Source organism: Pestalotiopsis fici (assembly GCF_000516985.1).
Source record: "Pestalotiopsis fici W106-1 unplaced genomic scaffold PFICI_Scf_2, whole genome shotgun sequence".
In the NCBI taxonomy this organism is placed as follows: Eukaryota; Fungi; Ascomycota; class Sordariomycetes; order Amphisphaeriales; family Sporocadaceae; genus Pestalotiopsis; species Pestalotiopsis fici.
Window position 1 is genome coordinate 1326478 of NW_006917092.1, and position 24780 is coordinate 1351257.

At 50.9% G+C, this 24780-nt stretch overlaps 9 protein-coding genes across 9 annotated transcripts; 5 read left to right on the top strand and 4 right to left on the bottom strand.

Annotated features, from left to right (window-relative positions):
- Positions 1–199: 199 nt before the first annotated feature.
- PFICI_02590 (uncharacterized protein) lies at positions 200–1318 on the top strand (the record flags this gene model as incomplete). Its single annotated transcript, XM_007831171.1, has 1 exon — positions 200–1318. One exon carries the CDS (start codon positions 200–202, stop codon positions 1316–1318), a length of 1119 nt encoding a protein of 372 aa, XP_007829362.1.
- Positions 1319–2146: 828 nt separating this feature from the next.
- On the bottom strand, positions 2147–3448 carry PFICI_02591 (uncharacterized protein; the record flags this gene model as incomplete). The annotated part of the gene is made up of 4 exons (XM_007831172.1): positions 2147–2767; positions 2940–2987; positions 3048–3215; positions 3278–3448. 4 exons carry the CDS (start codon positions 3446–3448, stop codon positions 2147–2149), a joined length of 1008 nt encoding a protein of 335 aa, XP_007829363.1.
- A 2413-nt stretch (positions 3449–5861) lies between these two features.
- On the top strand, positions 5862–7975 carry PFICI_02592 (uncharacterized protein; the record flags this gene model as incomplete). The annotated part of the gene is made up of 8 exons (XM_007831173.1): positions 5862–6108; positions 6173–6190; positions 6249–6410; positions 6511–6772; positions 6826–7378; positions 7438–7477; positions 7538–7768; positions 7845–7975. 8 exons carry the CDS (start codon positions 5862–5864, stop codon positions 7973–7975), a joined length of 1644 nt encoding a protein of 547 aa, XP_007829364.1.
- Positions 7976–8931: 956 nt separating this feature from the next.
- On the top strand, positions 8932–10405 carry PFICI_02593 (uncharacterized protein; the record flags this gene model as incomplete). Its single annotated transcript, XM_007831174.1, has 2 exons — positions 8932–9424; positions 9561–10405. 2 exons carry the CDS (start codon positions 8932–8934, stop codon positions 10403–10405), a joined length of 1338 nt encoding a protein of 445 aa, XP_007829365.1.
- A 362-nt stretch (positions 10406–10767) lies between these two features.
- Positions 10768–12306, bottom strand: PFICI_02594 (uncharacterized protein; the record flags this gene model as incomplete). Its single annotated transcript, XM_007831175.1, has 3 exons — positions 10768–11588; positions 11643–12075; positions 12136–12306. 3 exons carry the CDS (start codon positions 12304–12306, stop codon positions 10768–10770), a joined length of 1425 nt encoding a protein of 474 aa, XP_007829366.1.
- A 1769-nt stretch (positions 12307–14075) lies between these two features.
- On the bottom strand, positions 14076–15878 carry PFICI_02595 (uncharacterized protein; the record flags this gene model as incomplete). The annotated part of the gene is made up of 4 exons (XM_007831176.1): positions 14076–15498; positions 15560–15639; positions 15705–15736; positions 15797–15878. 4 exons carry the CDS (start codon positions 15876–15878, stop codon positions 14076–14078), a joined length of 1617 nt encoding a protein of 538 aa, XP_007829367.1.
- Positions 15879–18389: 2511 nt separating this feature from the next.
- Positions 18390–19434, top strand: PFICI_02596 (Peptidyl-prolyl cis-trans isomerase; the record flags this gene model as incomplete). The annotated part of the gene is made up of 5 exons (XM_007831177.1): positions 18390–18562; positions 18712–18776; positions 18837–19006; positions 19061–19167; positions 19248–19434. 5 exons carry the CDS (start codon positions 18390–18392, stop codon positions 19432–19434), a joined length of 702 nt encoding a protein of 233 aa, XP_007829368.1.
- Positions 19435–20351: 917 nt separating this feature from the next.
- Positions 20352–21506, bottom strand: PFICI_02597 (uncharacterized protein; the record flags this gene model as incomplete). Its single annotated transcript, XM_007831178.1, has 1 exon — positions 20352–21506. One exon carries the CDS (start codon positions 21504–21506, stop codon positions 20352–20354), a length of 1155 nt encoding a protein of 384 aa, XP_007829369.1.
- A 1057-nt stretch (positions 21507–22563) lies between these two features.
- PFICI_02598 (uncharacterized protein) lies at positions 22564–24480 on the top strand (the record flags this gene model as incomplete). Its single annotated transcript, XM_007831179.1, has 3 exons — positions 22564–22634; positions 22730–24269; positions 24328–24480. The coding sequence occupies 3 exons, from the start codon at positions 22564–22566 to the stop codon at positions 24478–24480; spliced, it is 1764 nt and encodes a 587-aa protein (XP_007829370.1).
- Positions 24481–24780: the final 300 nt, after the last annotated feature.

The following is a 24780-nucleotide window of genomic DNA, read 5'->3' on the forward strand; positions in this document are numbered from 1 at the left end:
TTGAGCATTTCCTTGATCAATTTTGCCCGACGCCCAACACATCGCGAATCATGCGCTCGTAGCACAAATACGTATTTTGTTTCCCTCATCATGGTCTCTTTCTGGCCCTTCAAGGCAAGTCGCACGTCTTTTCCCACGTCTGTCACTGTTGGCGCAAGGCTTGCTTCCAGCTTCTAAAAGATACCGTCGTCTGACTCATATGCTGTACCAGGGCGACGACTCTTCGCCGGCCTCGTTCGAGAAATCTCTTTCCACGCTTTCCAAGAAGATCGGGGCGACGCAACTGCAACTAGACAAGCAGCGCTCCAGCTCCCGACGGGTCAAGTTTCTAGGTACCCTGTATCTGAGTATCGCCTACCTCATCTACGCGATCGTCTTGCTACTGGTGGTTGGCCAGAAGAATCTGGGTCCTTGGGACTGGACTGGGTTGGCTGGTGGCCCCGTGGTCCTATATGTCTACCGAACATTGAGCGATGCCTACTTCACTTTCCGCGTCGACAAGCTTGAGGAGAAACTCAAGTATCAGCAAACTGAACGAGCCAAAATCATTCAGAAGCTGAAGGATGCCACCAAATATGACACTACGCTCGAGCTATTGGAGAAGTATGGCGGCGAGAAGCCCAAGCCCAAACGCACCAAGTCGCAACAACTCGGCGATGGTGACGAGCCTGGACAGAAGGGACAGCAAAAGAACAAAATGGGAGGGCCGCAGGGCATGAGTCCAGGCGGTAGACTAAACATCCCTCCCCCACCCACGGCCAACATTCAACGACCACCGTCCGCTGCTGGCCCGCCGCAAACTCAACAGCTTCAAGGTCCATATCCTCCGCCGTCGCGCCCGCAATCTTCTTCGAACGGCCCTCACGACTTCTCTGCCAGCTTTGCTCCCAACGCTGAAGAAATGCCTCCGTCTTACCACCAATACGACTTCAACACTGGCCCGCCAACGTGGTATGATCGCGTACTCGACCTGATGATGGGTGAAGATGAGACAGCCCCCAAGAACCGCATTGTGCTTATCTGCCAAAGATGTCGCCTTGTGAATGGCCAGGCTCCTCCAGGCACCAAGAGCTTAGCCGACGTGGGCCAGTGGAAGTGCATGGGCTGCGGCACTATGAATGGCGAGATGGATGAGGGAAAGAAGATTATTCAAGACGTGCTTGGTCAAAGTCAGGGAGATCACGTGGATGAGCAGAGCAGTGCAGCCAGCGAAATCGATGTCGAGTCAGACACGGCCGAATCAAATGAAAGGGATGCTGCCAAGGAGGTCAAGGCAGTTCGGAGGTCTGGCAGAAATAAGTCGCAAATGGTTCCGTAAGCGTAAACAGTTACTATGGAGCTCTTGCCGTAATTTCTGCTGCTTCAGGAAATACACACGCGTTCTCGTTCGACGGCTGATATTGTGTAGAACTTTCTCATGTTCATGCATACTGTTGGTAGCCAGTCTTCAGCCGCCTCAGGAAATTTCGAAATTCACAGATGCTTGGCGAACCTTGCATGTTTCCTAGAGCCGGCGGTAAGGTAGCATAGCAGGCTGAATGGTTCCATGTTCCTGGGATTTCTGTCAGATGGGTAGAAGGAACGGGAAGACTCTGCGGGCGGTCAGCCGCTTTGCAAGCGGCCTCTATATGATTGGTCATGGGTTTGATAAACATGGCACAGCCATCCGGCAAAATGAGGCAGAATACAAAGGATCGCCGAGAAGAGGATTTAGGCCGATCGATCGGGCCGTTTGGATACAAAATTCTGTCATGGGGTATCGTGATAGGATTTGCAAATTACGAGATGAGCTGGTTATACTAGGAATAGAAAACCTGACCAAGTAGCCTCGCTGGGATCTGACCTCCACATCTCGTCTCTTCCTTGTCGTCTCCGCTACTTTACGATGGTCTGTTATGAAGTTCATTCAGGTCATAGTCTAGCGGATAGGCTTTGCTGTACTGGACAATGTTATCAATTGAGTTTCTAAATGGACGTCCAAAAAGCGAGTGATGACTGTAAATGTGCTACCGACTGGACGCATATATCTAGCTAGCGATGGTCTACTGTGGATCGAGCTCAAATGCTCTTTTCTCTTGGGTCTTCCCCATTCGAGAATATTTGAGCGTCAGGTTTTCTTCTTTTCTATTCCTCATATTTATTACATTTACGAGAACAGAGAGACAATCCTCTTGTTGTTAAAGTCCCAGGCTGTGACGTCCTCATATTTGCATGGCCTGGCCTCGCTGACAAACTCCTTGAGTGGGAGGAGCGACGCCGCCCTATTGGGCTTGCCAAAATAGGCAATAGAATACCGCTCTGGAATGACCTTGTCGCCATCCCCGGCCTGGACGGAGGGCGGGTAAGTGACGCGGTGGCAGGCCGCCCGGAAGGTATCGTTAGTAAGGCGCTGGAGCGAGTCGCCGATATTGATAATAATATCAGTCGGCGCCGACGAAATCACGTCGTGAAAGGTGCCGTACTGGTCCTGGTTCTCGACCTGCAGCCCTCCCGTCGAGTCCTGGAACAGCAGCGTTATGGTGCCAAAGTCGGTGTGCTCGGCGATGCGGGTCGAGGTGCCGTCGGCCAGCGTCGATGCCGGGATCGCCGGGTAGTGCAAGAGCCGGAACTCGTTTTCTGCCCGATTGTGTAGCGTTCGCATGTGCTCCTCGGACACGCCGAGCGCCAGGGAAATGGCCGAGATGATGTCCAACTCTGCCTTGAATGCCTCGTCGTAGAAGCTTTCCATGAAGGATCGGAATCCGGGAAGACACTCTTCTGGCACCCACTACAACAACAACAACATATGTTAACAATTGCCTACTTGGATAGATAAATGAGTTTGAAGCAGCTCTTTTGAGCAGTTTGTCTGAGTCTGCTCTTTTGCAGCACCACTATGGGCAATGCTTGCTCATGAGACAACCTAGAAAAGGAGAGAAATAACATCGGAAGTTGCTTACTACATTGTCCACCAGCGGATCGTTTGCGGCTCCCATGTCATATGTTTCCTGGATAGACCATGTCAGAACACACAAGCCCAATAGAGGAAGAAATACACTCAAACATACCTTGACGTCCTTTGTCGTTCCTGGGCCATAGCCATCGCCCTTTCCGAACCCGCTAATTGCGGCAATATTTTCCTGCCCAACATAACTGTAGCCACGATTCGGGTTGGCTTGTGGCGGATGCTTTGCCTTCATTTTATCTTCGAGCGACAGGTTGAAAAACTGGCGCGTCTAGAATCTCAGAAGTTAGTACAAAGAACACCAGACGAGCGAGGCAAGAAAAAGCTGCTCACCATGGCAAAACACTTGTGGATCATGTCGGCGGGTATTCTGTGGTTTTGAATCTTGATGCACCCCTTTTGCTTGAGTAGAGTGACGAGAGTGTCGCAGAAAGACTGCTTCTCCTCTGGTGTGCCATAGAATAGCGCCATGTTGACGGTGTCTGCATCTACTTGGGCAGCCATTTTGATATATAGATTTTGTGTAGGTAAAGTGTATGAATGGTCGGCAAAGCCAGATGAAATATTCCGATCTTTCTTTTGTGGTTTTTGTTTTCTTTGTCGATAATGTTTTGTTTGAGCCATATCCATTGCGAGAGAGGTCGGATTTTATATCTGATGAATCTACGTAATCTTGGAGATCTTACGATTGCCATCACTCAGCAAGATGAAGTTATACACACATCTTTTGCCGCGCATATCCGATGAAGCCAGACTTCAAACACTATACTATATCCACAGCATCACAGCAATCGTATGTCTATACTCAGGATACTGGGATTATCGGGCGGCAATATTCGGCACAAGCTGTAATGCCTTTGCTAAACATGTGGATCGAGCCGATGTTATCAAGCCGAGCATGGCCTTGACGATAGGATGTCTGCGGCTTTGTTGGAAACCTGGGGTAAGATACTAATAGCAATGCAAAACGATTCGATAGTATCCATATCTATCTTCTAGCAGGTGTCCGCGATAGGTCGTCGTCGAGAGCCAATGCGAACGTATTGGAGGAATCGTAACAGGAACCAACACGCTTGATAATTGTGCAAACAGCTCTTTTTTGTATATAAATCTTAATGAGTGTTTACTATGATTTCATATTTATAATTCATCTAGAGGTTTACAATCCAGTGAATATGATAAAACGCCGTAAAGAAAATCATCTCCTCGACATCGTGACTTATTGTGGGTCATGGCTCAAACAAGTAAGGCACCAAGCCGCGGATGATTGCCTTTTCGAAGAGGGATCTGATAACCGACACCACAGCCGCTGTAGTTTATGACGTCCAGAACCATTACTCTATCTTTTTCATTTCCACGATAACATGCCAAAGTTCCCACATCAAAAAGTTAAGCATCGCTTTGACTCGGGATATCCTCACGCGGCTGCCACCCTCGGCCCAGTTGCTCAAACCGAAGCCGTTATACAGCTATTGGGGCAACACTCGGCATCGCCAATCGCTATTACTGGTCTTTATATGTGAGATTTCAGTTCAAAGTTTTCTAGTCATATGTGGCATTGGCTTGCGTGGAGCATTTGGACTCATATCACGCATCTGAGCTCACTGCAGTTGTTGCAAGACCATGCTTCCCCGCCAAGCCCTTTCTTCTGTGGACTGTGGTACATTGATGGAACTCAAGGTCTTTTTACAAGATACGGTGTGCAGCCTTTATCATACCAATAGGAGGCCACTAATGGTGTAATGAACGAATAAGATGATAGAACCTTAGATTAGACAATAGCAGGCAATGTTTTGAGTCTGGAAAAGAGCAGTGCCGCTTTACCCCAGATTGATCATATTCCATGCCCAGTATTTTTACCCCAGGATTTCTACGGTCAATCCACTATAGATGCACTATCATAAAACTTCCGATTGGACTATTCTGGTTTGTTCAACGACAACAGATCATAATCTTCTTGACATTGATGCATCCATACTCTTCTTGTCGAGCTTCAGTTTCGTATCATTGATGCTCTCTTTAGCAATACTGTGGCTCCGCTTCACTACTTGCCAGGACCCCTCGATCAATTGGGTTTCTCACTATCGACAACACTGCTTTCAGGACGTGTAGCTCCAAGTACATACGACAGATATCTGTTTTCTCGAATGATGTCTCTCTTTCAAGCCCGGCTTCCGTTTCCTCCGATCAAAACCATGTGTCTGGAATCATTGGAACCACCTACCTGTCAAGTCGAGAAACGGACCCTTCGTGCATGTCCATCTACATGCGCTTATGTCCGGACAATAGGCGATGCGTTAAATGTCAAAAGTCCCTTGCTTGTGCGTTTTCCCGTCTGTGCCCTCGATTGCTTCTTGCACCACATATACGAATCGCACTTCCCTCTTTCGCGGATAAATAGGGAAAAATCCATCGACTGCGGGGGAGATCTCCGCGGTTCGCCGTCTCCAATATCCGTCTTGGCAGTAATCAAGGGCCAGGGGCCAGGACAATAACCACTCCTTCTCACCACTACACCATTGGCTCATTGCGGCCGAGGGTTGGACCGTCCTCCCGTGACTCCGGACGCAATTGATTAATTTGGGGAGAAGAGCGATACCACCCCACAAAGCTCTCATTCAGCTAGGGGGAGATCCTCCATTTTCCCCCAGACCAGCAGCATGGGTCCCCCAATGAGCTTTTGTCCATGATCTACAACCACGTGTATTATACGGCCGGCTATGGGGTGAATATGTGCATACGAGTCGGACAGAGCAAGCTTTTGGGGGACTTATCTATGCACCAAGCCCACATCATTTCCCAAGGGCTTGGATATCTCTTTCCTTGTGCTGGTAGAGGAGAGGAGTACATTGTTGAATTGATCCTCACTACACAAACCAGTGTCTACCATTACTTCTCAATAGGAGTTCTTTGAGCAATGGCTCGAATCAAAGCAGATCAACTGCACAAAAAGTCCGACCCGTCGACGCAGGGCAACACTGGCGCATCGGCCGACCCCATCGTTACCCGCCTCGCCAACGCCGACAAGGTCCCGTGGTACAGGAAACCACATCTGCGCACCTTGTACCTTTTGCTGTTCCCGACATGTATGGGTATTGAATTGACGTCTGGGTTCGACTCCCAGATGATTAATGCTCTTCAGATCGTGCCGTCATGGGTTCACTGTGAGTCGAATTGGCTGAGACAGCGGAATTTTGGGCACGGTGGGCTAATCTTGTCGTGGCAAAGTCTTTGGTAACCCCCAAGGTATGTACACTACGAGTTTATTCAGTAGATACTATTCAGGCTGACGCTTCCAAAATAGGGTCATTGAAAGGAATCATTAGTGCCGCCTACTCGTTGGGCGCCATTCTTTCGCTACCGCTGGTTCCTATTGTCAATGACCGTCTCGGTAGAAGATGGTCGATATTCATCGGCTCTTTCATCATGATAATCGGCTCAGTGATTCAAGGATGCGCTGTCAATGGTGAGTCATAACCAACTGTGCTTGGGATGTCGAATGAGAGCACATCTCACCTTCCTGGTATTCCTCTTAGTGAGTCGCTGCTAAGTTTGTGGTGTTGTAGTTGGCATGTATATTGCTGCTCGATTGATTCTTGGCTTCGGCATTCCTACATGTATCGTCAGCGGATCTGCCTTGATTGGTGAATTGGGATACCCAAAAGAACGTCCAGTCCTTACCTCTCTGTTCAATGTGTCATACTTTCCAGGTCAGATCGTAGCTGCTGGCATTTGTTTCGGAACCAACAATATCCCAAATAATTGGGGTTGGAGAATTCCTAGTCTTTTGCAGATGTGTCCATCTGTACTCCAGATTGCATTCATCTTGTATCTCTCCCTTCCTTGAAAGTTTATCTGGTTGAAACTAACGAGAAATCAAGCTTCATCCCTGAAAGTCCCCGTTGGCTTATTACCAAGGACCGCAGCGAGGAGGCCTACGAGATTTTGTACAAATACCACGCCGAGGGCAACCATGAATCCGAAATCGTGAAAGCCGAGATCGCCCAGATCCAAGCCACGATGCAGATTGAGCTCGAGGCATCCAAGAAGTCTTGGAAGGACCTTGTGGCCACCAAGGGCATGCGACGTCGTCTTTTCGTCACCAGTATGTTGGGCCTCTTTACACAGTGGAGCGGCAATACCCTCATTTCGTACTACTTGAGCGACCTGCTGTCAATGGTTGGTCAGACATCGAGTGTTTTCAAGGCAAAGCTCAACGTCGGCCTCGCCTGCTGGAGTCTGGTCTGCGCCGTGGTTTGCGCCTCCGTCGTGACCCGGTTCAAGAGGCGTTCCATGTTCCTTGCCTGCGCCATTAGCTCGCTGGTCGTGTACATTTGCTGGACGGTGAGCATGGAGCGGGCCATCGCGGCTTTGGACGCGGGCACGACCAACCCCGCGGCGGGCGCGGCGACCATCTTTTTCATCTTTGCCTACGTATGCGAACCTGGTGGATCCACGATTACAGACTTGAGTGGCTGACAATTGGCATACAGAACCCATGCTACAATATCGGCTACAATGCCCTGACATATAGTAAGATATTTCCCCGCTGCTTAGATCTCATTTGGGACTATATGACTGACTTATGTGCAGCTTTCATGGTTGAAATCTGGCCATTCATGGAGCGATCAATGGGTATTGCAGCCTTCCAATTCTGGGGGCGGGGTGCCAACTTCTTTACCACCTTTGTCAACCCGATCGGCCTCGAAAATGCCAGTTGGAAGTATCTCATCTCCTACTGCGTCTTCTTGGCCTTTGAAGTCGTTCTCATCTACTTCTTCTTCCCCGAGACGCATGGCAGAACTCTTGAAGAGTTGGCTTTCTGTAAGTATCCGCATATATCACAGAACTCCGCCAAGATAATAATGTCGTATACTAATTGATGCTTTTACCTTGGCAGTATTCGAAGACAAGGCTCTCGCCGATGAGGCTGTCCGCGCCGTCGAAAAATCAATTGCACATCATGACGAGGGGACAGTCCATGAGGACAAGGCAGCGCAAGAAATTCAGACTCAAACTAAAGAGGTTTAAGGTCATGATCTTATTGGTTGTTGATTGTACTCTCGCCAAGGACATTGCGGTATCGCCATGTTTCAGTATCCGTGGACTTTTCAATCAGTCATATGTTGTTGGGATGCATTACAAGCTGCCAGGCTGCAACAACGACCAATATACCGTCTTCGCCCCCTCCTACTTCTCCTGATAGTCGAGCGGCATCTACTGGATTATTCATGTTATCTATCGACGTTGAAAATATCAATCAATACAGTGACTTCGTGACTGGGAGCGGTGGCTGCCACGACTCGTCCCGCCTTGGAGCGAAACTCTGTGCGACTTGGTAACTTTGCCGAAACCATTATTCCGTTGTTTGTAACCATTCCTCAGCCTGGATAAGTCCTGCAACGTCGCACTCTTCTGGCGCCTCATGCTCGCATGCATCGCGGTGAATTCCCATCTTGCTTCTCCAAGTCAACAACAGCGATATGGGGGCCAGGTTCGCTCTCAAGATGGAAGCATACATGTACTTTGATCTTGAAGTTTCCGTAATAATTAGAATAACATGGTTTCGTTGCCATATTTATTTGTCATTCTTTCATGGTCTTTCTTGACCTCTCAGTGGATCATGTACAAGTTCAAGTTTATTGTGAGTATTACCTACTACGGAGTAGGTAGGTAGGTCCTAGATTATGCGAGATACCAGCCTAGCGCAAGATCCGCCGATGGCTGCACAAAATGCCGGCAGATAATGCACCGATTGACTTTCGCAGAGAGGGCTCATATCAATGGATTTGTGACTTGCAACAATATCAAGGCGATACCAGTAGATATTTATTCAATTGTCGGCATTTTGGTCAACGCCCTTGGTCTTGGTCCCACAGATCCGTGCCTATCAGCCTGTCTCGGCTTCAGCTTCATCTGTGTGCTGCCCCGCTCAGTCTATTCGCTACCACTTACTCATCTCCATCAGCTTGGACAAACAAGATAACATGGCTTTGGTATTCCACGGCACGGTCATTCACTCACTCGGCCCCACGGAGCTCGAGATACTGGAAGATGCCCTGTTGATCGTCAGAGCCGACGGAACCGTCCAAAGTCTTGACGCCGGGGTCGCCAAGTCCTCGGTGCCGAACCTGCTGGCGGCACGCGGCCTCGACGACGAGGTCCGATACCTGAGCAGGGGCGAGTTCCTGATCCCGGGGTTTGTGGACACGCACAACCACGCGCCTCAGTATGCTCAGCGGGGACTAGGGCAGAGCATGCACATTCTCGACTGGCTGGATAATGTCACGTTTCCCAATGAAGCGCGGTTCGCCGATGTCGCCTATGCTGAGCGCATATACGGGGCATGCGTAGATGGGTTTCTGAGGCAGGGTATTACCACGGCGTCATACTATGGCTCAATGCATGCCGATGCCACAAACATACTGGCCGACTTGTGTCTCAAAAAAGGACAGCGGGCGTTTGTCGGAAAGTGCAATAGTGAGTAAATTATTGCTCGAGTCCTTCACTGAACCTGGTGTCTAGTCTTTATCTCTGTATCATGGATAGGTTGGGGGGGGGGGGGGGGGGGGGGCGAACCAGCCAGTACGTCCTTGTGGCTAATGATCTTCTGTAGTGAACCGGAACGCACCAGACTTTTATAGAGATGCCACAGTCGAGTCGTCACTAGGGGACACAGAGAAATGCATCGAGCACATTCGCAAGATTGACCCAGAGAGTAAGCTTTTGAAGCATGTACTCACGCCGCGCTTTGCCATTACTTGCGATCCGGAGCTGCTGCAAGGTTTGGGTCAGATTGCTGCGAATAACCCCGACCTGCCGATCCAGACGCATTTCAATGAAGCCGAGCAGGAAATGAATTTCACCAAGACCCTGTTCCCGCAATTCGACAACGAGGTTGACTTGTACAATTCATATGGGCTTCTGAATCAGCGATCGATCCTGGCGCATTGCTGCTTCGTGAGCGAGTACGAGCTGACCCAGCTAAAGGAGCTCGGCTGTGGCGTGGCCCACTGTCCAATCTCCAACATGACGGTCGGAGGTGGCTTCATGGCGGCCCCGATCCGCGAGTTCTTGCGCAGAGGCATAAAGGTCGGGCTGGGCACCGACAGCGGCGGCGGCTTCTCGGCGAGCATCCTCGACGCCATGCGCCAGGCCCTGGTGGCGTCCAACGCGCGCGAGGTCATGAGCCAGGGCCGCGACAAGGGCCTCGACCTGGCCGAGATCTTTTTCCTGGCCACGCTCGGCGGCGCCCAAGTCTGCTGTCTCGAGGACAAGGTTGGCAACTTTCGCGTGGGCAAGCACTTTGACGCCTTGCTCATCAATAGCAGCCGGCCTGGCGTCATGACCATGCTGGAGGATTGGGATTCGACTCGGACGATTTTTGACAAGTTCATCATGACGGGCGATGATAGGAACATCGAGTTGGTCTTTGTAAATGGTCGACGGGTGAAGCCTTAGCAGCAAATATTTCAGGGACATCTGCAATCAAAATAATGTAGGTCATCTACTGACAATTCATATGCTTCAGAGCCACCAATCTAGGTCCAACGGGCAACATATGAAGAAAGTCATGGACGATTGTTGCTTGAAGTTTTTGATATATGATTACCATTTTTGCCAATCTATTGCGCGATCGCGCCTGTTTTTGTTCCTTTTTTTGTTTCTCATATTACCCAGATCTCGCAAGAAAATCCAAAACAACTCCGAACCATCCAGCGCATTACCAATGTCATCACATTGTCATTCAACCCAAAAACATTATCCCGTCCCTTTCATGAACAAAACCTCCCAACTCATCAAAAGTCCAACAACAATCATTACTACTTCCTTCTCAAACTCTTACCCCTATCCAAAAGATTGAGATCCCACCAACCCTCAATCATGCCCCAGACCGTCTTGCGCTTTGGCTTCTCCCGAGCTTGGACCGGCACCGGAAGACCGTCGGCATTGCGCACTACCGAGGGGCTCAGGGGCTCGAGGTCGTCGGCATCGACGGGGCTCACCCTGCCCACGGACCGCGCGGCAAAGGACTTGATCTTGGAAATGGGGATGCCCAGGGCGTCGCGGGGGCTAGGCAGAGACGGTATCTTTGTCTTGAGCCGCGGCGAAAAGGCCGACGACAGGGCATTGGCGGGCGTGTTGACGGGCGTGTACCCGTCGTCGCTGGTGGGTGTCAAGGGCGGGACCTCGAGGTTCTGCGTCCGGATCTTTTCCGGTATGCGCTTGTGCTTGGCCGGGATGGAGTCCTCATGCGCTGCTGTGGTCAGCGGTGACTCGGGGATTGCCGGCATCATGATGGATTTGCGCTGCGCTGTGAGCGACCGGCCCCTCGAGGCAGGACGGTTCACGTAAATCATGGGCGGCGGGGGTGGCACAGCCGTTATGTCCTCGTCGATGCCGCGAAAGTTGAGGATGGGCGCAGCCTGAGGCGCTGGGATGGGCGCGCTGGGGGATGGCACAAAGGTAGGGTGAGCAGCAGCCGGGCCGTGGTTCAATACACCGGTTCCGAGACTGCGAGAAGAAAGGGCCAGAGGCCCCGAGATGCCACCGTCGCCGGCTTGGTGCGGAGGCGGAGGAATGACCTGGAAGCATGCACCTTTCTCCTCGTACGTCCCCATTGGCGGTGCTGCTGCTGCTGCTGCTACTCTACATGTTCTGGCATGTGAAACCCCGCGCGCGCCCGCGTGCCCCTAACCCTCAATGTCCTTGGGAGCGTTGGCGGCGGCGGCGCCCTTGATGCGACGCCAGAGGCCAACACAGACAATGGCACTAAAGGCAAACAGCACACACAGCGAGATAGAGAGGCCCCATACAGCCTTGATCTCGTAGCAGTGCGGCTGGTCGACCGCGACGTAGGTGAAGTAGTCGACAGTCTTCTTCAGGACGCTGCGGTAGGTGACGCCAGAGCTGCTGGCAACAAAGACCTGAGATCCAGAGGCAATGGTCGATGTGCCCGCTGCAGGAAGCGTCTCACATGTGAGCTTGGACAGCGGCTTTCCAATCGTGGCAGCCACGACAATGGTTGCAATCAACAGGAGAAAGTCGCAACCTCCAGCAACAAGAAGAGGAAGCAGACCATCATAATACAGAATGTAACTGATGGCAATGTATAGGGATGCCGTGCTCGCCTGTTCATCTTAGTTCTCATGTTGCCAGAAAGTGGCAATGAGGAGGAGGTAGGTACTCACCACAACCAGAGTGCCAATGAGCACGTCTGGAGCATCCCGCTGAGCCGACACAATCTCATTGATAAAGTTTGCCATGAGGCCAATGATGGTCAGCAGCGAAAGAAGTTGTGCGGCACGCAGAGCCGTAAAGGTGACGCCTAGAGCGCCGAGCTGAGGAGCCTGGAAGCGCATCTTGAGCGGAATCGGCTTCTCAAAGTCGGTGATGAGTGAGAGACTTGGACGAGACTTGTAAGCGGTACGCAAGGGGAATTGCGGCCGCGGCTGTGGGATGGAAGCCGTTGGAAGTAGTGGAGAGGGAATGTTGAAAGATTGGGCGGTACTGGACCGTGGTTATCTTTTGAGAAAAAGAAAAGGAATTGTCGATTTCAGTGTCTCTTGACTGGAATAACAAGTGAATGAAATGTTTTTCTGGAACCCAAAGAACGTGAACCGGGAAAAACTAAGCAGGTCGACTGCTGTGATAGACGAAGTAGATATCGCTGATGTCTTGACGGAACTGATTTCAAGGAGACCGTGAGGAATATGAGATTCGTAAAGGCCAAAGATGACGTTGAAAGATCAGAAAACCGTTTATAGTAGGAAATCCCAAGGAAAGAGACAGAGAGAAAAAGGAAAAAGATGAAATAGGAAAAGACCTAAGAAAAGACCAAGGAAAAGTCGTAAAGTAAGTTGTAAATTGTTTGATGAGAATGGAGTTCTACCTCGAGCTTGGGGGAAGTGATGGCATCTTATGTATTCATTCTCGTCCTTGCAAGCAGAGTTACATCAGCCAGGTCCAAAGGTTGCTGCTCTGCAAGACCAGAGTCTAGACCAGATGCATCGCGGTAAACCCCTGACCCGATGGACATATCGGAATCGAGTGTTTGATTTCCACAGCAAGCTTTTCTTTTTTTTCTCTCTTCTCCCTTGCGTTGCTATTTTCATCATAGCACTTGTGTGTACAACACGACTTATGTCGACGTCGTTACTTGAGGCAGATGGCGTATTCAGCAGCCGCCGACATGACCAATGAGAGCCTTCAATTGGCCCTGTGTCGATCGCCTGCAGGGGTTCAAGCCAACCACAGCCAAGTGAGAAGATCCACTCACTGCAGCCAGGTCTTATTGCCCGCGCTCCCCAATCAAGCCGTTGTCGCTTAATGTCGTCTGAACAACCGCGATGGATGTCGAAGCCGGTGGCTTGTGGTTGGCTGATATCCCAGTAGGACTTCATCTCGCCTTGAGTCTCCCAGGTAGTGGAGGTCCAGGGTCTTAAGCGCGGTCCGCGGTTACCCTGGCTCCAGCGATCTATCATCTAGTATCGCGTCGGCGCCTCATGGCCGGCAGAAACGCGACCTGCATATTCACTTAATAGGCGAGATTGGAACGGGGGAGGCGATGCTTGTTCCGCTGCTCTAGAAGTGCAAGCAAGCTGTTCGTGTTCCTGGTGTCTGTAGTTGAGTCGATCATCGTCAGCCAGTCAAGCTATGGTGGATCCGGGCAGCTTCTGGTCTCGATGACTGCAGCCTGAGCATCGGATGGTCCTGAAACGATGGACATCCGGGATGCTGTGTTTACAATCTGATGTTTGTTTAGATAAAGGAGCCGCAGCGTCTCATTGGCATCTAATGGTAGGCTCATGCATCATGCCATGTAGACGTGCGAGTTATTGTCTTTCCAGCCTCGAAAAGGCCATCAAGGATCACGTCATGGCAGTGATCATATGTAAATCAAGAAAATGTTGTCATTTTATGCGCCCTGACGCCTCTAAACAATGCGCAATCGCATCTCACATTATTGCCTAGGTTGTCCGTTTCAAAAGTTTCATATCTAGATAATTCGTCAATTCGACACAATAGACCGACGCATATGTCAAGATTCCTTTCAGTAACCTAGTAATCGGGTGTGATACGCTGGATGTCTCGGTCATATTCCGACCAATTAGTATAGCCCATCACAGGCTCATCCCAACAAATCGTCAAGTCCACTGCTTCCAGAAGTGGACTGAGCAGGCTTAGGGGTGCTCGTATTAGCGGCAGGGGCTCCCCATAGAGAGGCGCTCGTCTTCTCCTTTGCAAGCTGGCCCAGTTTAGGGCCTGAACCAATGCTGGTGGTCTTCTTTGCACCACCACCAGCTGCGGCGAAAAGGTTGGCAAAAGGGTCACCACCGGCAGCAGCAGACTTGGCGGCTGGAGCACCGGCCGGCTTGTTGAATGCAGACATTCCAGAGGCAGCAGATCCACTGGAGAAGCCAGTGTTCGTCTTTTGAACCTGCTGAGCAGGCTGGGACGACTGAACGGATTGGAAATAATTAGGCTGCGCTGGTTGATATCCTGTGGGCTTGGATGCTTGAGGAGACATGAGATTGGTCGGAGCGCTGAAGGCAGAGTAGTTTGCAGCAGGTGTAGCGTTGGCACTTGCTGGTGGCGAGATTGCCGACATCATGCTGCTGATATTGGCATTCTGAGGTCCAGAGACTGGCTGTGGAGCAGCGAACTGCGCCGTGCCCTGCGCACTCGAGGTTACCATGGGAGGGGCAATAGAAAAGGCGTTTGAAGGAGCCGACGTCTGAGTAGCAGGCGTGGCAGATTGGAAGTCGTCGAAATCGTCGTCATCATTGCTGGATAAGGCAGCAAGTCCTGAGGAAGCGCCCGAGGTAGCTGCAGCGGGTGCGACAGGCGCGCTTTGGGCAGGCGCGGGATCATCAAAGGAGAACAGGTCAACTTCTGGCTCCTTGGCTTTCTTGGGTGGCGCCGAGGGAATGGTCTTCTTCACACCAGCCCTTTCCGTTCTCTCTGGCCTCCTGGTTCGCGATGAGCTGCCACCCGCATCGGCCTCATCATATTCGTCGTACTCTTCAAATCGGTCATTACCTCTGGTGGTCTCCCTGTACTCGTTAGACTCCTGACCACCAAAGCCGCCGCCGTCACCGAACACGCCGCCGCCAGTGTAGCCGCCATATCCCGCGGAAGAGCTGCCACCGTAGCCAGCAGACTCGCTTCCAAAGCCACCATAACGACCTCCGCTACTGCTGGAGAAGCCGCCCATGTTACCACCTTCGACTCCAGTGTACTTGGCCTTGTTGGCTCTGGCCTTCTTTCTCTCTGATCGAATGCGCTCGACATCACCCAAGAGCTCTGCGAGTTCTTTGGCGCGGTTGCGCACGTTGATGCCCTGGTCTTTGCCATTCTGGTCGATAAAGTGGAATTGTCGGAGCATCTTGAGGAGGGTGACATGGCCGCGCGCATCATCAATTACTCTCTCGGAACCATGCTTGATCAGAAACTCGAGCAGCTGCAATGCTTTGTAGATCTGCCGCCATTCCTCGGCGGCTTTTTCCGTGAATCGCCGATAGATCATGGGCATAATCTCGTTGAGTGTTTGGCTTTATATTTGTCAATACGGGATTCGGAAGGGTTCGTCGGTCTCGCATGAGAGAGTCTTACTAGTGGAAAGTACCATTGGCAATCTCCTGCATCAAGGTCGAGGACGCCCCCCATGGCTCGTTGTTTGTAGCCTCTCGGACCTGTTTCGCTGCGTGTCAGTAATGTGACCAGCATGGCAAATGGGTTGCCGGTTCATGTTGCTCACCTTGGCTTCCATCTCGGTATAATTCATGACGGCTATTCATACTGGTTAGGACTGTGATCTGCGCGACCCATTTCAATGCGTGCATCGCTCACCATTCTGGACCTTGCGCACACCAGCCTTGACATCATAGAGTGTCAGGTTGGACACAGTGTCCTTCAAGCTGTTGAAGTCCATGGCGCCAGATTCTCGCGGGGCTTCGCGCTGCGCTTCGTTTTGCGGAACAAGAAAGAGTTGCGGATGCTGTAGGATGTCGCTGGACTTTGGGATATACAGGAGGTGAGATGTCTTCTGGCTGATGTTCAATGTGCCCAAGTGTCCAAGTCGGAGAGCCCCTGGTCCAATGCCCAGCCAAGGTTTAGTTAGAGCCGCTGACAGCTGAAGCGGCTTGGTCCCGCTTCTCCAGGCAAGTCAAGGTTGCGTCTGGTTCCTGCCGGGCAGTTTAGGTACCTACGAGCTAGTACTACTACTGTTTACGTGCTAGAAATGCGTATCAAGATCCACGTGATTGTCTAGGAAACAGTGAGCCCAAGTATTCAGCAAATACCGGTCTCTAAATGTATGTCAATTTCAATATCAATCTTCAGGTTCCGTACGAACATTTTATTATTGAACAATTACATTGGCTTTTCGTTCCACAGGGTAGGTTTTCAAAAAACTTTCATGGTAATTTGTTTTCAGTGCTCGTTTCGCATTCCCAACCGCTCAGATTTCTTGCACAGTTTCATGTGCACTTGGCAGCACGCACTGTCCTTGTTGCATTCATGTTCCAGATACGGCGCGCTGTCCTACGTTACCTAAGCCTGATGGGCACACTTGAAAGTGATTATGCTTTGGATGCCCACAAATTCGTTACAAATAAAGTCGAATCTTGAGCAAGAGGAGAGCATCACTCAACGTTAGCTGGGCATTAATATTTAGAAACCTGCCTCGCATACCTCTGAATAAGTACGAGGCATAGATTACTGGGAGCCAATATGGCACTTGCATCAGATGTGGACGTAATGATGGGAAGCTTAACCCAGCTCCAATCTAGCGCGTGTCCTATTTCGGACGGCAAAATTTCTAAGTGAACTCCAACGAGCACTTCAGCTTCATCGAAAACAAAAGCTTTGCAAGAGTTGTCCATCCATCACTCCACGTTGTACTATATCTCCAATTCAATTCAACTTGCTTGATATCTCGATCCGAGTATCAAGATTGTATTTGTTTGTATACATAAATCATTTCACTCAGTGAATCTGTAACGTGAGTAGCACTCTCTCAAAGCTCTCTGGTCTTTTTTTCTTCTTCCCCCTTTGCACTCTCCTTCGGGTCCAAAACAAGTGTCAATGAAGCTCTGGGACGTCTTCCAAATCATCTCTCATATATGCGAGTTCGACGTTGTCTACTTGGAGCCTTCCGCGGTAGTCTCGGGGAAGCTCCAAGAGTGAGTGCTTGTGTGAGCTCCAGATCCAGGAGCCACCAAAAGCCCGCGTCGACAGACCAGGAGATGGGAGCAGAAGTAGGCACAATGTTGTGCCAGATCCGGCAGACCGATGGACGAACTGGTACTGCTGCATATTGCCACTCTACTGGCTCGATCTCTCACCTCCAATGTTTGGATTCACACATCTTCTGGCTGCTGCTTGCCATCCGAAGCTTACCGACGCTACTTGAACACGAGTGGGGGCGCCCGTGTCATTTTCCACGCACGATGATCATGATAGCATGGCATTGCAATGAGCAATGACGGTGGCTCATGAATGCGTCAATCTTTTGCCCACTGATTTATACCATAGCATTCCTATTATTAAGCAAGACATTCTTCAAATATGAGAAAGTTCTCAATATGTACCCTCGTTGCTCTTGGCAAGTCGTCTTTGAGTATTCACATCACCTCCCGAGACATGGCAGGCATATCTCGAGCTTGTTCACTCTACAGGCATTTGGCAGTCAAGACAATTGCTATAGATCGGGTGTAGAGAATTGCGTTGAACGAGTGTCAGATTTCGGGCTTTGTCGCAATCGAAATTCCGAAAGCAACTCGACAACCTGCGGTCGGGATATCGCCCAATCAAGATGTCCAAGCATGGCACACAGCCAGAGCAGCCGATCCTCCTCGGAAGTGGAGCTTTGGTTGTCTTGGCTGCTAGAGCAAGCAGTTTCTCCTGACGAAGGGGGAGGCGGGGCAAGCGCCAGTGCAGCTGCTGTTATTAGAGCTGGTGACGCAAGAAGAAGAAGAAGAACCCCTCTGGCGGCACTCAAGCAATCAAGTACTGCGCGCGCACGCGGGAGAGCGAACTGCTAGCTCGGGCTTTTTCTATGCTAGTAGGATTGCAGAGAAAAATGCCTGTTGCGTGCCATGTTACTATCTTGCATCTGTTCGTTGTGCTGGGTGGGCTATGTTAGCAATTGGATGAAGGACACGGAATAGTTTTCGTTTCCGGCCAGCCCGTTGCCTCCCGATGGATGTTGTCATCGTCTCCTTCCTTGCCTTTGGAGCGAACTGCCTGCCCTGCTGCCCTGCGGATCGAATTCCTCGACTCGACCTTGGTGCCTTTTGGAACCTCCTTGGCTGGCTGCGGGCCGGCGAAAGACCCCTCAAAACTCTTTGAGAGGCGGGGCAAAGAGCTGCACCGTTGCCATCCCTGATTGGACTGTGAACCTGAAGCTGACCTTAGTTGCCCCGCCCAGATTTTTGTCAACATGAGCTCGACCTTTCGACCCCTCCTCAACTTCTCTCCCCGCCTCTGCTCGAGAGTTTCATCTTCATCTTCTACCCTTCGACCCAATCTCTTCACGAAGTCTGCTTTCGTGTCCTCTTCCATTCCATCCATCAGATACTTTTCTGCAACAACCGCCAACATGACTAAGGCCTGGTAAGTCCAAACTCCCCAATGATCGAGCATCAGCTACCAGCACAATTTTACGTGCCGCGGAATTTGATCTTTGCTCCTATTTCCCTCGCCCTGACCCCCACCACCTTTCGTGTCTGTCTGAGCTCTTTGCTGACCCCAATTGCCTTCAGGTTCAAGGTTGAGTGGGAGGGTCCCTCCGTCGACGCCAACGGTCGCCCTACCGGCCCTGCCAAGTGTAAGTCTGGCAATAATTAGATGACCATTATCGTCCTCGAGCTGACGAAATGGACCACAGTGCAAACCGGCACCATCAACTTCAACCTCTTCAGCGACGTTGTTCCCAAGACCGCCGAGAACTTCCGTGCTCTTTGCACTGGTGAGAAGGGCTTCGGCTACAAGGGCTCTTCCTTCCACCGCATCATCCCTGAGTTCATGCTCCAGGGTGGTGACTTCACCCGTGGCAACGTACGGCCTCCTAGACCTCTTGCATGAATTTTCTCATAGCTAACCCATCTGTAGGGCACTGGTGGCAAGTCCATCTACGGCGAGAAGTTCGCCGACGAGAACTTCCAGCTGAAGCACACCAAGCCCGGTCTGCTTTCCATGGCCAACGCTGGCCCCAACACGTACGTTGATCTGATTTCTTGGACGACATTGATCCAATTTAGAGGCTTCTTTAAGATCTAGTATCTAACGCTCTTTGTAGCAACGGCTCGCAGTTCTTCGTCACCACCGTCGTCACTCAGTGGCTCGACGGCCGCCACGTCGTCTTTGGCGAGGTTGCTGATGCCGAGTCCTTGAACGTTGTCAAGGCTCTTGAGGCTACCGGCTCCCAGAGCGGTGCTGTCAAGTACAGCAAGCGCCCTACCATCGTTGACAGCGGTGCCGAATAAGCAGTTGTCTAGATTTGTCTCTTCTGCGTGTAACAATTGACTGAGCCTGGAATCGGGAAGAATTTCACGATGCTTTGAGGGGCTACGCATATACTTGGACAGATCTAACGATCATCCAGCGTGTCCCTATATTTTCAGCGTAGTTAGATATGGAGCAAAAAGAAACAAAAGTTCTGCCACAAATTCTGCCAAAAATTCCTCGATGTTGTACCTTCTCAACTTGTAATACTGCTTCAGAGATGGTTTCGCTCGCGGATCGCACATTACTGCCTTCCTACATCCAGCGTCATTTGACCGTCACCATTCTATTATTATAATTCAACAAATTGAAGTACTGCACTAATTGTTTAGTATTTACTGCTTCTCCATCAGTCGTCTGCGCTGGGTAGAAAGAAGTCTGCCAATGGCCATTGTTTGATGCACCACGTCTTGCCTACAGTCAGTAGTAGTATTTAGATCGTACCCGCGTCACCCGACACACATCATGGCTAACAGGGAGAGATGTTCACAAGCAAGGACTATGAAAAGCTCGGGTTGAGAGAACCAGAAAAAAAAACATTATGGACGCTATGCTACACTGGCAGCGGCTGCAATGCCGTGACCATTCCAGTTCTTTTTAGAGCTGGTTGTTGTGAACAGGCGCAAGTCTCTCCAGGAAAATAGAGTAAAAAGTCTTGCCGCGGAGCCCAAGTCAATGATACTGCCAGCCGGGGAGACTGGCTCAAGCAGACAAAAGACCGTGAGTCTGTTTTGTGCCTCCTATATGAACGCCTATGCCATGCAATGCAATATGAGATGTGCCCCCCAATGGGTATGTCTCTAGGATTTATACAATATGACCATTATCCAGATCATAAAACCCCTCCGTCACCACATATTTGTGTGATGTTTTATTATCGAATATTTCGGCCAGAACCTCACACCAGCCACTGGTCAAAATACTCACACCCACCCGCCCAAACAGGTCCGCCTTCCTCGCAAAGCTCAAACACGGGGCAGCGCCCACACGGTGCGGTAGTTAGTCCGTTACTCGGTGGCTCTAAACAGTCGTCTTCCAATGTCATGGCGTTTGCGGTGGTGTTCAGCTTTGACGACCGAATGGTCCGGTACCCGAGTCTCTTTCCCACTTTGACCTCTTCGATCCGGTTTTCATACATCAAAACATCCACGAGCTGCTGTATGTCGGATTCCTTGAGAGGCATACCCTTTGTGACGCCTGATTTGGCAAGTTGTTGAGTAATCTCGGTCAAGGTGAGGTAGTTCTTGTAGCCAGCAGGCATGGGGATGCGAACAGGATGGCTCGACTTCTTTCGTGACTTGGTAGGAGAGTCGCCAAAGGGATCATCGTCAGCCGCCATGTCATCAGCGGCTCGCTTCTTGCCTCGTGCGGCCAGCGCTGCTTCGCTCTGGCTGCCGTTGATAACCTTTTTGGGCAGAACCGGGCTGGAGCTAGCACTCCGGGTAGCCTCGCCTCGCAAGCTGAGGTACGTGCCTGACGTTTTGATGAGGTTGTGCGTGACGGCGAGCAACATCTCGATAAAGGACTCGTCCAAATCTCCATCGGCGAACCAGGGGCCGCCGGTGGCCTTGTCGCTGGGCTTGATGCTGGCTTTGATATAACAACGATGGCTTGCCGCCTGAACCGATGTGAAACTAACAATCAACTTCTGGGATTCAAGCTCCTTAAGCACCTTCCTAAGAATAGCGTCTCGCATGTTTGTCCGTTTTCGCATATCCTGCTGCCATATGCCCTCAGCCCCGGCATTATCGATCAGGGAGTAGATGACGTTCTGATCCTGGGTGAGGCCATGGTATTTAATGGCTTCGGATTCAGGTCGTAGTCGCCATGCCGCACCATATGTAGTACTGATGGTGATGAAGAGAAACTCGTCCGTCAATTCCTTGATGACGAGGGCCAGGGTCTTGAGGTCCTTTGGAGGAATGACATCCATATTCTGGAGGTCCTCCTGGGAAAAGACCTTTTGCCAAGCCTTGTCGTCATCTCCGTCGAGCTTCTGAACGCAGGCATCGTACAATTGGTTCTTCAGGATGGAGAGCTTGTCAGGGTCCATCGTCGCAACGTTCGGGCGGCCGAAGCCTTGTGGTAGTGGGGTGAGTCAGGGTTCGATGGGCGCAGATGAGGAAGAGAAACTGCCGGTAGAAGCGAAACTCGAAGGGTGGAAGAGCGAGAGATTGAGTAATGATGCCGATTGGCGTTAAGGACATGCGCAATCGTTCTGTAGGGGTTTTTTAGGTTGCAAAGAGCTAATCCGGAGAAAGGGCAAGGATGAGTCGCACGGGCGAGGCTATTGAAAGATTGCGCAGCTCTCTCATACTTTCGCGTTCTCCAAAATTTCTGGACGATCTGCAAAAGGCGCCGCCTGCCCCGCGATTTTGGAGCTTATCAAGGCCTTATCGTTCCAGGTGGGTGACGACCAAGTGTCTACCAGCTGGGACTAGTCCTATGCTGAATGAATAAGGTACCTACCTCCTAGATAAATTCTCATGTCTTGCGCATGTAAACGGATGTGGAAATAGAAAGGGAAAAAAAGTTGCTAGCAAGTTTTAGTTACTATTTATCATTACTATGTATATAATTTTTCCATCAAGTCTTTACTTTTGTGTAAACCATGAACCGTATTCCGGCCCCATGAATGACAGAGTGATTGACTGACATGCAGACAGAAGAACATTGGAGCAGGCTGCAATTGACTGGACCCTGACAACATTGAACTTTGTCCATCCGATCGTTGCTAGAACCAACCACGCCCCATCCGGTTCTAGCGCAGCGCAGCTACTCACAGGCGGGTCAGGTACTTGGAGCTGCTCATTCGACCAATCAACTTCCCTGTCCCTCTTCTCTTGGGCGGTGGAATTGCATCGAAGCTCTCGACGACAGACCCAAGAATCCGAATTCAAAAGCGGGCGCAAAGAGGTGGTTTGTCTCTGCCTTGCCAGTAATAATTTGTTCCTATTCCTCCTCAAAACCCAATTCACCAACAGACAAGAGACACAACTCTTATCCAAATTCTGCTACTTGGCAAAATCTTGTTCTTTTTTCTTTCTTTCTTCTGTTTACTGATACCCAAACCTGTTCCATTTCCTGCAAATTGAAAACTAGCACTCAAAATGTCCACCGCAGACGAGCTCAAAGCTCTCGGCAACAAGGCCATTGCTGAGAAGAAGTTTGACGAGGCTGTGTAAGTCATGACCCATTCATGCCCAAAAATTGTGTTCAAACTGGCACAAGGAAACATTTTGACACAAGTCTATTTTTACTGACTCAACTCGCCAGTGATGCTTTCACCAAGGCAATCGAGATTGACGGATCCAACCACGTCTTGTACAGCAACCGATCTGCTGCTTATGCCTCCAAGAAAGACTGGGCCAACGCCCTCAAAGATGCCGAGAAGACGACCGAGATCAAGCCCGACTGGCCAAGAGGTTGGGGCCGCAAGGGCGCTGCCCTGCACGGTTCTGGCGACCTACTAGGCGCACACGATGCCTACGAAGAGGGCTTGAAGCATGATCCCAGCAACGCCGGTTTGAAGAGCTCTCTGGCTTCGGTCAAGTCTGCCATGGAGCGTGACGCTGGCGGTGACCCCCTTGGTGGCATGGGCAACATGTTCAAGGATCCCAACTTGATGCAGAAGCTCATGAACAACCCCAAGACCAGCGGATATTTCTCCGATCCTTCCTTTATCGCCAAGGTTCAACAGCTGCAGCAGAACCCCCAGATGACGCCCGACTTGTTCAGCGACCCGAGAATGATGCAGGTTCTTGGTGTTGCCATGGGCGTTGATCTCGACATGAGAGCTCCTGGAGACATGCCTCCCGGAGCTGGTGCATCGCCCTCTGGCGCCAAGGAGGCTGAGGAGGATGTCGAGATGCCCGACGCCAGACCTGCCTCGAACCCCCAACCAAAGAAGGAGCCCGAGCCCGAGCCTGAGCCTGAACCCGAAGCCGACGAGGAGGAGCTAGCCAAGAAGAAGGCCAAGGAGGAGGCCGACAAGGAAAAGGCTCTCGGCACTGAGAACTATAAGAAGCGCAACTTTGACGAGGCTATCAAGCACTACAGCGCCGCATGGGATCTGTACAAGGATATCACCTACCTGAACAACCTGGGTGCTGCATACTTTGAGAAGGGCGACTACCAAGCCTGTATCGATGCCTGCACCAAGGCTATCGAGGAGGGACGCGCCATCTACGCCGACTTCAAGATGATTGCCAAGTCCTACGCCCGCATTGGCAGTGCCTACGAGAAGCAGGGCGATCTCGATGCTGCCATTGACAACTACAAGAAGTCATTGACTGAGCACCGTACTCCCGACGTCAACACCAAGCTTCGCGCGGCCGAGCGCAACAAGATCGATACCGCCAAGAAGGCTTACGTCGACCCTGCCAAGGCCGAGGAGGCCCGTGAGGAGGGCAACAAGAAGTTCAAGGAGCTTGATTTCCCTGGTGCCGTTGCGGCTTACAGCGAGATGATCAAGCGTGCTCCTGAGGACCCGCGTGGATACAGCAACCGTGCGGCTGCTTTCGTCAAGCTCTTTGAGTTCCCCAGTGCCCTTGAGGATTGCGACATGGCAATCAAGAAAGACCCCAAGTTCATTCGTGCCTACATCCGCAAGGCGCAAGTCTACCACGGCATGCGCGAGTACTCCAAGTGCTTGGATCAGTGCAATGAGGCCTCGGCTGTGGACAACGAGCACCACAATGGCGCCAACGCTCGCGAAATTCAGCAGCAGCAGGAGAAGGCTCTTCAAGCCATGTATGCTGCCCGGGAGAACGAGACTGAAGAGCAGACCAGAGAGCGATTGCAAAAGGATCCCGAAGTAAGTTTCAAATTGTCATGAGAAAGAAAAGAGTTTTTTACTAACTGACTTTTTGTAGATCATGTCTATTATGCAGGACCCCATCATGCAGTCCATTCTTCAGCAGGCCCAGTCCGACCCTGCTGCCCTTCAGGAGCACATGAAGAACCCCGGTGTCCGATCCAACATCCAGAAGCTGGTTGCTGCCGGTGTCATTCGCATGGGTCGATAAATGGAGTGTTGCACCAGAGGCACTCACTTGACAGCAACGAGATTCTCGGCGAACTGAAAGTGCTTTGATGAATGATCATGGAATGATTGAAAAGAGGTCCGGTTGGCAAAATCATGGGCTGGTACGCAGACTTTGGTGGCATGAATAGTTACGACAAGGTGTATTCTTAGTAGTACGGTCATTCGGCGGCGTTGCTCAATTGCATTGGCTAGGAGTAATTTAATGATTGCACGATTTCTACATGATATTCTTACGTTTCATGCAACCGTCTCTAAGAACAGCCAGGTTGGCAGTCGGTGA